The sequence below is a fragment of the Saccoglossus kowalevskii genome, chromosome 2 (assembly GCF_978046115.1).
Source record: "Saccoglossus kowalevskii chromosome 2, keSacKowa6.1, whole genome shotgun sequence".
Lineage (NCBI taxonomy): Eukaryota > Metazoa > Hemichordata > Enteropneusta > Harrimaniidae > Saccoglossus > Saccoglossus kowalevskii.
In genome coordinates, this window is record NC_140642.1 from 14,272,023 (window position 1) to 14,290,292 (window position 18,270).

An 18,270-nucleotide genomic window follows, 5' to 3' on the forward strand; every position below is an offset into this window, starting at 1 on the left:
ATATATAAATGCTAGTATAAATGATAGTACAAGCAAAAATGTTTAGCATAATCAAATTTTCTTGTTAACACTAGTATTAAACTCAGTAATACTAAGTTGATCACTGGCAAACCTAATATAGTTATACAGATTTTAAAGTTGTATTTTTGGTGATTTTTCAAAATCTTAATGTGTATATAATGTCTATAGAGAAACTGTACATCTTAACATCAATGTTGTTAAAAAAAGCTATAGGGCTATACCATTCAACAAAACAGCGAAGAATGTGCAGTCATGATTTCTAGCATTAACAAATTTAATTGAAAGATTTTGTTGAACAAAATAACATTATGTTGACTTAGTGGGGGGGGGGTGTCATAAATTAACAGCATGGATAACTTTTGATACACTTTTGTTTCTATGTTGCTGACTTATACATTACAACTACTTCTTAATTCCTTTGGATTTATAATCAGATTATCACTAGCAAACTTCCACACCCTGTGCCATGATCTCCTCAACGCCATTAGACAGTTACATATACAGGGAAAGCCATGTGTAGTTTAACTATCTTTAATGTTGCAACCATTTTAACTCTGATTTAGTGTTATGAGCAAGGTTATCATAATTTCACTATATTCTAGCTGAAGATTCTGTTAATCTTCATGTACTTATTTTATTTATTTTGTCTTGTAGTTACAAATACATTATCGATGAGAGAAGCTATGTTGAAACATTCCCAACAGAAGAGCAGATGCAAAGAAACAAGTTTCGAAACAGAAACCGGACTCTACTGTCTACTATAAGAACTTTGAACACAATTGGTTGCCCTTCTTAGACCTGTTATCATTTTCATTGACAGCTACTGATTTTATGTATAAAATAAACTATGCCTTGAATAGAAAGAAAGCATAACTAATTTTTTATTTGTGTACCTTTCTTTATAAGAAAACAATTATTTACATTTGAACAGATGAAGGGCATGAGCATTATTGAGAGTTTTTATATGGTAATGTTCTTTTTGTAAGTAGTTACATGTAAAAAGCAGACATAAAATGATTGCACTTGTACTATGCTAAGCTCGATGTACACATGGATTTGTATTACTCTTCGTTAAACCATCAATTTTTGTTGCTGTCGTATTTCCGAGTGATATAAACATACCTATAGTTATTTATTAATTTTTCATCTAGTATCTGACTGAAGTGATGGATTAATCTGTGTCACCTTATTGTAGGTGGTCTACATTTTAGTACTGTCTCAGATCATTTGAAAGGAGGTACCCACTAATAACTATTATTGCTATAATCATCACTTTTCAATTCAAAATCAGAGATACATTTAGTGCTGTTAAACTGTTAAGATTCTTTCCATTGTACTTGTATCCCAAATCAATTTATGGAGCTTTACACAATTAGTATTTGGTATTAGATGATAATAAAATCTGACATGTAAAAATAAGCTGATATTTGTTCTTATTTAAGTCCAAATCAAATTAACTTTGCATTGACCTTGTTGATGAAGATTGGTGTATAGCCTGGTGGTTGATTTGAATTTCACTTTCTTTTTTTACCTTCTTATTCATGCAGTTTATGTAAAATCCCCAAAATACTGCATCACTGCTTTTCCATGTGAATAAAAATACAAGTGAAACAAGCCATGCATGGCACAGTCCCCGTTAGTTATCAAATTTAAGATTAATAGTTTTGTTTATAGTAATATAGCTGAAACATAAACATGTCAGGAATATGATTATGATGATTGTTTAACATTAAAGTGATTGACATTTGTATCTGATCATCAAACTAGTCTTGAGAGATATTGCTCTTGAACAGCATTAATTAAAACAAAATCATCCATTTTGAATACATTTCAATGAATATATAAAATTTGAACATAATCGGTCAAAGCATGTCAGAGATATGGCACTAGAGCTGCATTCATTAATACAAAATGGCCACCAGTCGACTATTTTACATCCAATCTGAAAAACAAAATGACGTGCATTAGGAACCCATAATGTCTAATGTACCAAGTTTGAACAAAATCTATCCATAAATGCTTGATATTTGATGATTTTTTAGCATAAAAATGGCCACCATTCGGCCATTTTGAATAGAAACGTCAAACCAATAAATCTGTATATCTATGACATGATTTATAATGAATATTTAAAATTTGAACATAATCAGTCAAAGCAAGTCGGAGATATAGCACTAGAACCACATTCATTAAAACAAAATGGCTGCCAGTCGGCCATTTTTAATCTTATCTGAAAAACAACATGATGTGCATCAAGGTCCTATAATGTCTAACGTATATACCAATTTTGAACAAAATCCATCTGTAAACAGCCGAAAAATGCTTGATTTTGATGATTTTAAGCACAAAAATGGCCGCCATTCGGCCATCTTGAATTAGATTGTGTAACAAATTGACGTCAATATGTATAATATCATGTGTGATGTATGTGTGAAGTTTGATTGGGATTGGTCCAGGCATTTCTAAGATACAGGTCCGGTCACACGCATGCACGCACACACGGAGGTCAAAACATAAGTCCTCGTTTTGGGACTGCGTCCGAATGGGGATTAATAAAAAGAGTAACATGGCGTTGAGGGAGGACGTGTGTTGACTGACCTCCACAACAAACTGAACATTTCTCAAATTACATGCTTAGCTTTCATATAATTTTGCCATCAACTTGAACTTAGGCATTGTTACTATTGAAGTAAGCCATTTATGGGGATCTCATGGAACTGAAATCTTTAAAAAGACCCAGAATTACAGTATTATCATTAAACCGCACGACTTATACACTGTAGTATTTATGTATGGTGAAATATACTTTAGACGTGATAAGACAACATCTTTCCAAAAACAATTTGTCACAAGGCGGAGTCAAGTGTGGCTACCAAACAAGACTGCCCTTGTGTTGTGGGTTCTTTTCCCCACTGCTACTTTTTAGCATTAATTGTGACTTGTATATTTGTATACAATCAACAAGCAATAACTGGTTACCCTGGTGTAGTCAGTGTGAACATACAACAGACACAATCATATACTAGCAGTTAACGATTTATTAAGTATAACTGGAACAGATTAAAGGTCAATATTATTTAAGTCACACCGCACAAGGCTCAAATCCCAGCAGGAATACAAGTCGACTAGAACCCTGTGTGTGTTAACCAATTCTCAACGAGTTAGAGCCTGTACAGTAACATGGAGCTTACATCCAAGTGTAAACAATGTATGAGTGACTGACGCCGTTCCAATCATTAAATATTGCCAAATTTCCAGCGTCTGCACGTCAAAAGAATGACTGCAAAGCGGTACAAAATTACAGCAGTTATATAATAATTTGATGAATAAAATAAATGAAGTGCACTTCAAAATATACAAAATAATAAGCTCAAAATATGCATGAAATATGTAACCCTAACGTAACGTTACTGACCAGTATCATACGACGAATGTCAACGTCTTGTAAGCAGAACTTGCAGTTGAACGTGAATAATAATTAAACGTGTTCTACGAAGTGCTATGGCTGTTTCAACCACGTGTTGACGTTATCTACGCGAAGACGAACCGCTGGCTTTCTTTGGGGATACACAGACAGTAAGTTCCGTCGATGTGTTGTCGCAATCTTCGCCGCTTTGCAGCCAGCAATGGTTAAAGTCAGTCCGCTGTAATGTCAGTTCTACAAGAAGTCCGTTGGGACTTGTAACTTCTCTGCATTAGTTGTGTACGAGCATCAGACAATGATGTCCAACGTGGTTACGCCAGATGGAATAGCCCCGAGCATGCGATGAAGGCATAGTTTTATAGGTATCAATGTCTCGGTAACATACTCTGTATTCAAATTTCCCGACAAGATGATCTGTTCTCTGGACCATAACATTCCAACAAGGGGTATATGACCCATCATTTAAATAGACATTAAATTACACAAGTATAATATGTATGCTAGGCATTTGTACAGCATTTCTAGTCACCTGGTGACACAATTCACTGATGTCATTCTTGCAGTCAAAAACTGTTTTGTTCCCACCCAGAAATAATTCATAAAATAAATTTTAGTAATAATGATAAAAAGTAGTTTCCATTGAAGGCTGGACACAAAGAAATGTTTAATCCAGCTAATCTTAGTAGCACAAATTAAAGTTTCCACATCAGTCATGTTCAGGCCCCTTTCTCAACATTACAAATTAAAGTACACATTTTCACCTTATTCCACCCGCCATTCCAAATGAAGTTATAGAGGACAGCATTTAATTCTGTAGTGTATTTTGCCAGTGGATTAGGGAGAACTGATAATGGATAATTTAATTTTGATAAAAGCAGGCTTTTGATAAGAGTTTTTCCTATTACTGTGAGACCCCTCCTTTTCCACGTGGTGAGTATTCTTTTAATATTTCAGGTAGAACATGTTAGTAGAAAAGATTATCGCTAAAATATTAAATGTCCCAGTCATCTACTTGATTCCCCTTTCTTCACACAAGATTCTAGGGGAGCCTTTCATTGTGCCCAGGCATATCACACTCATTTTGCTATTGTTTGGTTTTAAACCTGAACATTGATATAACAGTTCCAAGATATTACACATTGCATTCAAAGTGCCTTCTGTTCCATCAAGTAAAAATAGAGTAACATAAGTTGTAATCCATTTTTTCGCATCTTCACAAAAATTCATTCTGTTCATAATTTTTTATAATAAAATGCCATTCAACTGAATCAAATGTATTTTCGAAATTAACAAGTAGTAATAATCCAGATAATCCCTTAAATTATAAATAAATCATTATACATGTATTCTAAACTAATCAGATATTCTCACAAATATAGCATCCACTGAGAAATCCCAATTGACACATTATAGTTTGATACTAGGCATGTATTTGTCAATGTCATTTCCACTACAATGATCATCTAAGGAAAAAAATGATTATAATTTGAATTAAACATGTTTAACATGCATGTTGACACTAAACATATGCAAGGGACGCCGTCAAAACATCGATGTCGGATAAAAAACTTAATTCCTTTAGTAGGTTTTTTCAAAAAACCCCCACCCACCACTGAAACTTAATTGATAAATATTGGTCATGGCGTCAGACTACATTCACCATTAAATACAAATTGATAATCGGACAGTAGTATGGCATAGCAGTTGGTTGTCGGGTGGGTGTAAAAAGACTTTACAAATGCACCTCATTTGACGCACATGTTTAAATTCGGACCAAACCATTTCCTCGTCTTGAATGTGTTTTTTTTTCATTTTCTGTTATTTCTGTCCATGATTGGATAGAAAAAAAAAAACGAACTACAAATACTTCAAGATTTTTTTGACTTAATAAAATCGTTTTTGTAGGATGGAAACTTTTTGAGGTCAAACCCCCACCCCCCCCACCCCCAAACTAAAGCAAATAAGTTTTTTATCCAACATCGATCTTTTGACGTCGTCCCTAAATGCCTCTGACAGTCAAGTACATCACAAGGAATTACTTTTACATCTGTAATAGGTCATTTATGCATGGTATAAGTAGATATATAATTTTAAAGCACATCACAGTGCAACAATATTATTCCATATGAAATTTTGTTAAATCAGGATATTCGTCTTTGTACTCTTTCAAATGTCTTTGTAATGATTCTGACTGTTGCTTTAGTCTTTCTGGCAACTCATCATAAACATCTGTAAAAATCTCATGCGGATTGGGTAGAAGTTTCTTCTCAGCTCGATCCATGGAGTTTATGATCTAGATTACAGAACACAATAGAAAGGTGCAACATACAGTGAATTAAGTTTACACAGTAATAATAAAATATAGCTGCATAGCAGTAATGGTGGTTTTCAAGACTAACTGTGCAGGACATTTGCATGACCATAAATTGTCATTTGATGTTTTGGTCAGGCACATGTCTCAGAGAGAGAGAGAGTGAACAAACAGTCTCTCACCTGAGATAACTCCGCTGTTAGCATTGCACATTTCAATTGGAGAACTGAAGATATCATCACAAAATTAATCAATCTGAGAGGTCTACCTGTAGTACCTATATGTATAATATCAAATCAATTGGATTTGCGCTTCTAACAAGAAGTCAAAAATATTCATCACAAGCCATGCATGACACAGTCCCAGTTAATTATCGAATTTAAGATGTATAGTTTTGTTTATAGTAATAGTTAATATAGTTTGAATATAAACATGTCAGGAATATGATTATGATTTTTTTACATTAAAATGATTGATGTGTTGTATCTGATCGTCAAACGAGTACTTGTCCATATTGAGAGATTTTGCTCTGAAACAGCATTAATTAAAACAAAATCGGCCATTTTGAATACATCTATATATCTATAACTTAATGTATAATGAATATATAAAATTTGAACATAATCAGTCAAAACATGTCAGAGATATGGCTCTAGAAGCACATTCATTAAAATATAATGGCCGCCAGTCAGCCATTTTGAATCTGATCTAAAAAATAAAATGATGTCCATTAGGAACCTATAATGTCTAATGTATGTACAAGTTTCAACAAAATCAATCCATAAATGCCACAAATGCTTGATTTGTGATGATTTTTCAGCATAAAAATGGCCGCCATTTGGGCATTTTTAATCGAATAGTCAAACCAATATACCTTTATATCTATGTCATGATGTATAATGAATATATAAAATCTTAACATAATCAGTCAAAGCATGTCAGAAATATTGCTCCAGAAGCGCATTCATTAAAATAAAATGGCCGCCAGTCAGCCATTTTGAATCTGATCTAAAAAATAAAATGACGTGCACCAGGAACCTATAATGTCTAATGTATGTACAAGTTTCAACAAAATCAATCCATAAATGCCACAAATGCTTGATTTGTGATGATTTTTCAGCATAAAAATGTCCGCCATTTGGGCATTTTGAATCAGATAGTCAAACCAATATACAAAATGTACCTGTATATCTATGTCAAAGCATGTCAGAGATATGGCACTAGAACCACATTCATTAAAACAAAATGGCCGCCTGTTGGCCATTTTGAATCTTATCTGAAAAACAAAATGAAGTGCATCAAGGTCCTATGATGACCAACGTATATACCAAGTTTGCCCAAAATCCATCTGTAAACAGCCGAGAAATGCTTGATTTTGATGATTTTTTAGCACAAAAATGGCTGCCATTCGGCCATCTTGAATCAGATTGTGAAACAAATTGATGTGCATATGTATAATATTATGTATGATGTATGTGTGAAGTTTGATTGTGATTGGTCCAGCAGGCATTTCTAAGATACAGGTCCGGACGCTCGCACGCACGCACAGAAGCAGACACATGCACGGAGGTCAAAACATAAGTCCCGTTTTCGGACTGCATCCGAACGGAGACCAATAAAGCATAGATTGTTAGAATACTTTTACCATTTGTCTTGTTTCTTTGTACAATGTTTTTTCTTCTTCATCACTCCACCATCCTTTCTTGGTGATAAACTTTCTGCATCTATCAATAGGATGATGTCTTCCCCAGTAAGCAGCTTCCTCATCTGTTCTATATGTTGTAGGATCGTCACTTGTACTGTGGTGTCCTAATCTAATTTACAAATGAAACACAAAATGACATTTTGAAATAGATCTGTCATATATAAAACATTTCAGATTTCTTTTCTAAATAAAAAATATGTCCAATAATGACAACTACCCGGTAAGTGCCATTTTTATATTGTGAAACATTAAGAAATACTTTCAGAATTGGAATTTAACCAGTATTAAAACAAGACATATTACAGTTCCTTCATTTGATTTTAAAATACTCGTATTATGGTACATTGTGTTCACCTGAATTGTAAGTTTAGCGGTAATGCCCGTATATGTATTTACATTATGATGAAGAGCCAACTAAATTTTGACTTATTTTAAGGATATGTCTACATGTTTGATTCCCATTATGATTTAAAAAAAAAAATAATCATCTTAATTCAAAATGAATTAAAGTTAAGCTTCAATTAAATTATATATAGGAGTTTGTTGATATATGTTGAGTCAGAGCAATAATGAGCGCAATAATGGCCAATTTAGTTATGTAAATTATGCATTTCGATCACTGATTTCTCTACATTAGGTATGTTCTTTGTATGTGACACATTGCCATTTACTATCACAGTGACTTCAAAACTTGCATTTACATATATTAAGTAATATATCATAGATCAATATGATTTGAGGTGTACATACATTTGACAATCAAAATATCACTTCTAAATATCAAATTATCAAAATTGAGGTCACATCATACATATAAAAGCCAATGGACTTGTAAAATTGAAATATAAATATAAACAAGCAGCCTGTCGGCTGAGATAGCTCCACTGTTAGCAATGCACATGGCAATTAAAGAACAGAAGATATCATTAGAAAATGAACAAATCTGAGAGAGGTCCACATGTAGTACCTATATGTATAATATATCAAAGCAATTGGACTTGCGGTTTTCAACAAGAAGTCGAAAATATCACTTTTCACCAAAAATTACAAAAATATTCACCAAAATTAGAGAATTAAAGATATCATTACAAAATAAACAAATCTGAGAGAGGTCCACATGTAGTACCTATATATGTAATATCAAAGCAATTGGACTTGCGGTTTTCAACAAGAAGTCGAAAATATCACTTTTTACCAAAAATTACAAAAATATTCACCAAAATTAGAGAATTAAAGATATCATTACAAAATGAACAAATCTGAGAGAGGTCCACATGTAGTACCTATATATGTAATATCAAAGCAATTGGACTTGCGGTTTTCAACAAGAAGTCGAAAATATCACTTTTTACCAAAAATGACAAAAATATTCACCAAAATTAGAGAATTAAAGATATCATTACAAAATAAACAAATCTGAGAGAAGTCCACATGTAGTACCTATATATGTAATATCAAAGCAATTGGACTTGCGGTTTTCAACAAGAAGTCGAAAATATCACTTTTTACCAAAAATGACAAAAATATTCACCAAAATTAGAGAATTAAAGATATCATTACAAAATGAACAAATCTGAGAGAGGTCCACATGTAGTACCTATATATGTAATATCAAAGCAATTGGACTTGCGGTTTTCAACAAGAAGTTGAAAATATCAATTTTTACTAAAAATGACAAAAATATTCACCAAAATTAGAGAATTGAAGATATCATCATGAAATGAACAAATCTGAGAGAGGTCTACCCAAGGTACATATACACCAAGTATCAAAGCATTCAGGCTTGTAGTTTTCAAGAAGAAGTCGAAAAAGTAAAACATTGACACGGACGACGACGGACAATCACTCATATGATAAGCTCCGCTCGACAAAGTCGACAGCGGAGCTAAAAACAGTAGTATAGCAGTGGTATGAACCGTAATTTACAGCTTAGCTAGTTTTTAGTTTTGGACTATTATACTTATTTGACATGTCCAGCAAATATTTTTCAAGAAATATACACCATATGCTTTCCAAAAAATATCCCATAGTATTAGTTGTATGGCTCATGGACTATTTGGGAGAGGCAATTAACAGTAGAAATTGAGCATGCATACTTGTTATGCGAGTCTTCTTAATGGGTTTGGGCTAAACTGATCAACAGTGAAAATTATGAAAAAATAGCCTACTTAGAATACTCAGACTTGGGAACAAATTTGCTGAGTGGATCTAACAAATTATTCTTCATTTACATGCCAAGTTTGATTGATATTTGCAGCAGAATTTCTCTGAATAAATGCTGGTAACATATAGATATACATACATACTAACACTGCTGCACCTGAACGAGGACTTAAAATACAAGAGACCAGGGAGAGGTGGACCATTTGTGTCTCCCAACTTGAACCCTACATTGTAGCACATTATTAGAGACTAGAGAATGGTGAAATTGGTTGTAATTATGTGATGCTCTTTAGTTAGTTAGTTAGTTAGTTAAAGCAATTGAATTTGCTCTATCTATCAAAACAGTGTCAACCTGCAGATTGACATTGATCTGTTTGTCCTGCATAAACTGTGCCTTTGTTTATTGTCAGTTATGACGTTGTCAGTTATGGCATCGGTAGTATCAATTCCACAAACTGCCCAATGACAGCCCCAATCATAAACAGGGCTTGTTCTGGCATATATGGTCCTCGAACGCTGGATATGCAGTAACATTTTGGAACCACTCACCCCATGGCCTCCACCCTAAACACCAATAAATCAACATTCCAAAGTTCACAATATTAAAATATGTCTCAGTTGTGATACACTGGGATTTCATTTGGGATTTCAAGAAACTTAACATGAATCGTTATGGCATTCATACGCATTCAACTTTTAAATGAGATTGACGTACTAGAATGAATGGGTTCAATTATCAGTGTTCACAGATGACGTCATTGACTGGCCATCTAGAGGCGAAATGACGCCAGGTCGTTTGTTGTCTACTTCACAGCCCGTTTTATACTCGATATTGAGGGCATTTCGCAGCACATACCAAGTTGTTTTTATTGTCAGAATTCATTCATAGATCTCAAATTTCATGTACAGAGCGACAAAAGCCAAACCTCTGCTCCCCTTTTATGATGAAGTTTTCCCCTAATATGGGCATGGTATACTATCACACGGCTGAATTGTTCACCTAATATGTGCATGGCATTGTATTAATTGGTTGAATTGTTTACTTAACATGGCATATCCCCCCAAATGATAATCTCACCTATATGTCATAGCCTCGACAATTACTGGTCGACTTTCCGATAATGCGATATCTCTAGCAGCTTTAATGGCATTGTACACAGCCAACATATCATTACCATCCACTCGTATTGCACATATTCCATAACCTGACGCCCTGGCAGCTATGAGAAAATAGCCTAGATTGAGTATACTTGGATAATATAAGAGCACATTGTAACAAAGTAAGTAATATACGTTGACATATTTCGAAAATGACATTAAATCACTGTATATACATACCAATTCCGTCTCCATGGTACTGTTCGTATGAATGTGTTGAAATGGCATATCCATTATTACGGCTGTGGGATGTTTGGGAAAAAAACCATGAGAATAATTACCACAAAATGTGTAGTCGTCAGGTGTGCGAATCAGCGGCCACGCATATAATGAACCGTAAACACTTCACATCGTAAAGTTACATTAACATATTTGCATGGATGTACAATACACTTCCAGTTGTAGATTGGTGTTATATTTCTCAATTTAATTTTTTGAAAGTATTCAAATGCATGTCACTGACAATTATTGAAATTTCAATATTCAAAACATCACGAATTTTCACTACAGGATAAACCTCCCATATGAAATGGTATACTTCTATCATAATTTAATGATTAATTTCAGGTCAACTGTACGCCCTCATTTCCTGTAAAAGTTTCATGATGTTACAGGTATACTTTACCAAATATAAATGACAGGTACTTCAAGTGTTGAAGCAAAGTTGAAGCCTGCGTGTGCATCGCCTTCACTGGCTGCACCATCACCAAAGAAACACACAACACAGTTTTTGGATCCAGATCTTTTTAAAGCATATGCATAGCCAGCAGCTAAGTGATACAAGCAAAGGGTAGATTCGTTGTCAATATATAAGTTAATACAAGTACAAACTAATGGTATATACCGTACTTATCCGGGTAAGAGCCCATGCCTGGACAAACGCCCACCCCCCACTTTTGACACAATAAAGAAGTTGAGGTCATATCCGTGCACACGCCCAGGGGTCTTTTACTACACAAAACAAAAAAACTATTTTCCATTCGTTGACTGTGGTTGTATTAACAGTTAGTTGAGTTTCTTGAAGTCTGTCGTGATACTTCTCTTTTTGAAATATGCCATGGCCCTAAAAAGGGCCGGCCGTTTTGTTTGTGCTTCCTTAGAAACGATTCAAGCAAATCGTATAAGGAGAGCCGCTAAGCAAGTGTCGCACTCGTTCGGCTTTAGCGTCGTCGACAATGAAAACAATGTTGCAATATTGTAGCAACCCGTACCTGGGAGATTGGTTGAAATCACGTTATTTTGGCTTTATAAATATTTTGTAGCAGCTTGCGAATCCATAACTTGGGCCAGCAATTTTGCAATGTCACGCCGAAGACTGCCAACTTTTTTACCATCTTTTATCACCGCTATTGCATTTTTGTCATGAAAACTATTCTTCTGTCCTTAGATAAAAAAAAACTTCCTATTTCAAGTCCCCCGCGATATCCATATAGTGAGACATTCCTACTGACGGAACTTGCTGAATGATAACTTTCACCGTGATTAATAAGCGTCGAGTCTGATAAGAAAGCCACTATTTGACCTTTATGATGAAATACTAGTAGTGATGCCATTCGTAGCCAATCAGTAAAGCAGATGCATAAAGGTCAAAGATGATTGCCAGACTGTAAACAAAAGCATCGCGTGCCATCGCAGCAGAGCGACCCCATTTTTCTTGTCTCTTTATTATGATTAGACATGAATGAAAAATGCCAAGCTGACAGACTGCGAAATCCGTGGATTAAAAGTGCTAAGTCCAAATTGTGTTGGACGATATCGACGAACTTCAGGAATAAGTTGTAAGGATTTTGTTCGACGGCTACAGTGACGCCGACTTGGACATTTGAGGGTTTTGAGTTTGACAAAGATGGCAATGAACGTACAAATAAAGATCTGAGAAGTTTTTTTCAAACAGCTATGAATTTTTATAATTTTTACTGTGTAAATTTGGAAATTATTATTGATCTTGTATGACGGTCGATTCGTAATTTGCCGAGACCGGAAATCATTTTACGCAGTTCAACCCCTGACATTTTAATTCATTTTGAGTTCACGCGTATTGGGCGTGTTTGTCGGCGGGAAAATCCTAATTCAAATGATTCCTCACTGTCGATTTTTATTATTTCTGGTTTATTTGTCACATTATAAGCATTACATTATTTTTGTTTTACTTCTAGTGTTGCATATTGTTCATTTATTTCCGTTGCATGTTTTCATTTGCCGTTCTATTCCCTGCCACAGTTCAATCTGCGTGTTGTCAATTTTCGCGAATTTTCCTGTTTTTTTTGCTGGGGATCTTCTGGCAAACGCCCACCCCTTCTTTTTGGCAATTTTCCATGTTCAGGACCCTGGGCTTATACCCGGATAAATACGGTATGTATTTTAGAATATATTTGACCTAAGTCTACCAAAACACAAAACATCTTGCTGAAATCATGGTTGGAATATTAAATGTAGTTAAGATCGGTCTACCTTAAATTATACTATAACGCCGAAGTAATATTTGAAACATATTTATCACAAAACATTATCTATATATAACATATATCTAATATATGTAATATATATTCTTAGATTCCCAATTGCGTACCATGAATGTAACTCTTAATACAACCTAGTTAGTGCATTTCAATGTCATTCACCTTGGGGCATTTCAGTTGACAATGGTGCTGAAAGCGTGATGTAGTGCAGTTCTTTTGAACCATACAGCGTTGGATTAGTGCGCCCTCTACCATGACCGTACTCATTGCCTAGACACAAATCCACAAATTCATCAAGTGTATAACCTCTCCACATGAGAACACCTAAAAAGGACATAAAATAGAATATGAAATACATACATTGACCACACTAAATTTAAATGTCTCTGTTAGTCTGCCTGTCAATTATATCTAAAAATGTTATTGATGGAAACTCAACATTTTCAGGAGGGGTTTCTTTTGACACAGGAACCAATTGATTATATCTTGGCAGAGATAAGGATTCAGTCACCATGGAAACATTTTCGGGAAGTACATTTGTATTAATCAATTATAACTCAAAACATCATGACTTCTATTTTTTTTGAAGTTAGGTTGCCCTTGAACCAAGGACCAATCGATTAATTTAGGGATCTCAGTGCCATGGAAACAGTAATCCGGGGAATGATTTTTCATTTCTGAAAATTATGGATGAATTGTTGTGAAAATGGTGATTTTACATTTATTGCGTCAGCTGCAAAAATCAAATGATTTGATTTAGAACTTTTTTCTATAGTTCAATGTCGGAATGCCATTCAAGAGAGAAATGGGGCAAAAATTGACCACCATCAAATGTGTATTGCACTTTATTAAGCGTGAAAGTGCCCTAAAATGCATTAATATGTCTTTTTAGCTAGCATGTTATTTTAGCCAATTCAGCTACCCGGGTAATCCATAATTTCGCTAATTCAAGATGTCACTAATTTAAAATAAAGTATATTTGTACAATGAGATAAAGAAAGATTATGTTAATTTTTGCATTAAGTCAAATTCGCTAAAACAGCATATAGTTATTTCAACATGGTTTACAGTAGTTGTTAAATCTCACGTGAAGTTTTGACGTCACTGCGATGCTATAAATAGAATAGAATAGAATAGAATAGAATAGAATAGAATAGAATAGAATAGAATAGAATAGAATAGAATAGAATAGAATAATTTATTATCACCATAAAGGAAATTTGGCATTGCTTTTTGGCATAATAATAATTTTTGGCATGATAATGATTTGGTTGGAAAACAACTTCAATGTCAGCAGAAAATGTCAAAGAAATGAATGGTGAAATAGTACCATGAATTTCATAATGACTTGACATATCTACTTTTGAAAAAACTGTATTTTAAAAATGAAGTCATGAGTCAATCAGTTGGATATGTGCACTTGCCTTGTTCTCTATACTGACCATATACTTCATCTTCATTATCTAAAGCGGCTGCACTTCCAATGTGAATGGCTTCTTCACCGTTAGCTGTCATGTAAAAGCTTAAACGCCCCTGTGGTCAAATAATAACATTGATAATGTTAAACATCATTATCATCAACACAAACATAAAAACTTTTAACATGCTTTTAAAATAATAATTTAGAAATGCCAACATGAATGCAGAAGTGTGACTGCCAAAATATATTAAAATTGGCTAACTGCTTGGGTTTTGACTAAACAGTTGGCTTTCGAATATCGCTGGCGCCGGCTAGTGATCGCGTCCACTCTTGGCGAGTCTAATGCATTAGGGGACACAGAATGTTTTTAACGCATCCTGGTACATGTCTGGATTCCCCTGAATGATTTGAGCCCGAAAATGGCCACAGTCAGCTGGCGTGATAATATTATAAATGCGATTAATCCACCGATATTTATTATATGAAGTTAACCTTCTTGAACACTGCTTGAAACTAAATAGACAAGTTGAGAAACAGTTTCCTACAAATCAGGGAAACAATAACAAACTTTCACACTCAAACGATCTGTTGGGGTAACATTAAGCCAATCGCTGGTATATTTGAAAGCGAAATCGCCATCCAACAGTAAGACAGTCGCTGATTAGCTCCTAAAGTATGAGGAATGTCCACTACTGTCACATAGATTCGTCTTAAGTGGGCGTTACCGCAAGACGGCGCCAGCCAGATTCGGAAGCCAACCGTTTAGTCGAAACCAAAGCAGTTAGCCAATTCGCTAGCGAGTTTGCAAATTGGCTGCCCCAATATTTCTGAGACTTGCTGTAAGAAGGAAAGAGCAGACTATAAACAGGCTTATTTTGTGATGAAAGAGGGAAACTGGGGTGATGAAAAGGTTAAGAAAACTCACAGGCATAATGAACTATATACGCTGTTATCTGTGTCAGCAATCACATGAATGAGACATTCACTTTCCATTTTTAAACTGTTTCTATGCTGCTATTTCTATAAATGCAGCTGAAGAAAATCATCAATTTTTTTTTAACCACTAATGGGTTACTATGGTAATAAGTACAAAAACATACTTGCATTCTGCAAACTTTAATACCTACTTTATACAGTAACCTATTTTTATTAATATTATTATGTAGGAAAGGATCCAGTTTTCCCCCTATCATTCATTAATTAATAGATAAATTTGATTATTATTAAATCGTGTTCTACGCAGCACATGGTGACTTACCTGTCTTTGAGAATTAAACATAACATCATCCATACTATGCAGTTTTACCATACTTTTGTACATTTTAAGTATCAAATCTTTTCCCAGTTTTAGTTCCTCTTTTGGGTTCACAATATCACCATCCCAGTTCAACACTCGGTATGTTGGTATTCCTTCGTGTAGTTCAGGTTTTATCAATTCCAGTTTGTCCACATAACGGGATTTCCAACTTCCAGGAAAGTGGGGTTTGTCATCGTCCACCAATGAATGTGTTCCTTCTATTAGAGATTTAGGATTATATTTGTGATCTTGTGCATCTGTTGTTTTATATCGACAAGCCTGTATGGGAAACATAGAAATATTAAATTATTTGTACAGTGTATGTGAATATTCAATTTCGCTTCAACAAACTTGGCACTAGCCACATCGAGTCAAGTTGTTTGCCTTGAATGTAGCAATTTTTAATATTTTGATTTATGATTATATTTTAGCGTATATATCAGCTGGCATAAGTACCGTACCCTTCAAACTCTCTAATATTCAGATGTCTGGAATTTGTAGACTTTTTATGCATTATGACACCATTGTGATGTCATGAATTAAATTCATCAATTGAAATGTACATAAATCTATAGGAAGTTAAACAAGTTTTCCATTGATACCAAGTATAATAATTACATTTTATAAGACTCCTACATGTCCACTTTTACTATCATTATTGTGGTTATGGTCCCCTGCCTACAATATATTCAAAAGCCAATAAGTGGAAAGCACCCCAATGCCAAGATAGATAAACCTCATTTTTCTTGGTACATAAAAATTATATACATGACAGTAATTCGATATACGTATATTCTATATAGGGATTGCCATACAAATTTGAAGATGATCAGATAAAAAAAAACATACTGAAAATTCTCATGATCACAAACTGATTAATAATAAATATATGTGAATGCTATAACATCAACAATGACAACAAAACATCGCCCTCTGTAGACTTACAGATAAAATCCTTGCTGATTTCAAGTTTCTCACACAACAAGCCAAAGTTATTAATATTTATACAACCAGATAAACACCGAATTTCATTAAAAACTCGTCTGCTGCAAAAACGATTAAGTGCTTATATTGCCGCCATGAGTACAAGATGTTCGTGTTTGAAATGTACTATAGTCAAGAGCAGTCGAATTATGCTCATGATATGTCAATAGCGGTCGATAGCACAAATGCATGTACTCGTTGGCCTAGATACATACAGTCTCTCTATCACTATACATAGATGTCATTGACTTTTCTCGGGCGGCGACATTATCGACTAATTATTATGTGATTTTAATAAACTTATACAGACACACTTGTCCGTAACTAGTCTTGCTGTGCAATCATAGTCCCCCCGAGGACCGTTTTTGGTCGTCGGTTTCTGGCTGGCCGAATATTCGATTGTCAACACAAAACAAACAGAGAAGACGTCCAAATGAAATTTAAAAGGCAGCAATCAGTTGACAGTCGCAATAGAGAGCTACGAAACCGCAGCTATAACTTGTCCTGCCCGATTCACATAAATTATCCAGGGCGACCTTATATACTACAATTACGGGCACCATTACGAACGGCCGCGGAGGTCATTAACACGAATCTAGGTCTCGTACATATACCTTCAATCTAGCACTGTTGTTTATCGTGTATCATATATATATTGCAATTTAATAAGGCATCGTGCAATATTGTATGGTTGTTGTTCGATTCATATTGCACACTTGTGTGAGGACCTGTCACGAATGACTAAGGTGTCACCCAGCTGAGGACAATACAAATAATCCGAGATGTCAACTGAGCAAGAATTGTGAATTTTACTATATCAAGGAAGCTTGAACTGTTTACTTACCGACATTATACGAGATCTGTTTGACCCAGAAACCAGTATCTTGCGTGAAAATCCATGAAATTGATAGAAAGTGTTCCGAACAGCCATGTTTTCAGCGTCTGTTTTGGACCAAGTTTGTCTTTCAAATAAGTTCCGCTACTGTCGTACTGATCATGCGTACATGTATACTTGGCTCTCAGACTCCTTTGAGCTTGGCTGAAGCTAGCAGGCACACTACCAGCAGCCAGTGGAAGCTAGCAGCCAGTCTAGCAGGTATAAAAATGCTATGAATCACTATTACATCCTTTTCATCAAGTAGTCATGGTTCGACCACAATATAATAATTTAATTGGATAATATTCATTTTAACGGAGCAATTCTAACAAATGTATTCACTCCCCCTGAAAGTGTATATACAATACACTATTCCTCATGTTTTGTTGAAACTGCTGAGGGTTGCATCTATACCGCTCATGTAGTATGAAACATACATGTATTAACTACT

General features: G+C 34.7%; 1 protein-coding gene across 1 annotated transcript; it reads right to left on the reverse strand.

Annotated features, from left to right (window-relative positions):
- Positions 1-3,041: 3,041 nt before the first annotated feature.
- LOC100374063 (2-oxoisovalerate dehydrogenase subunit alpha, mitochondrial-like) lies at positions 3,042-18,028 on the reverse strand. Its single transcript, XM_006813107.3, has 9 exons — positions 17,787-18,028; positions 15,920-16,237; positions 14,666-14,774; positions 13,404-13,565; positions 11,408-11,552; positions 10,963-11,024; positions 10,703-10,844; positions 7,402-7,570; positions 3,042-5,738 (listed from the first exon to the last, which is right to left on the reverse strand). The coding sequence occupies exons 1-9, from the start codon at positions 17,871-17,873 to the stop codon at positions 5,562-5,564; spliced, it is 1,371 nt and encodes a 456-aa protein (XP_006813170.2). The 5' UTR covers positions 17,874-18,028; the 3' UTR covers positions 3,042-5,561.
- Between the last annotated feature and the right edge of the window lie 242 nt (positions 18,029-18,270).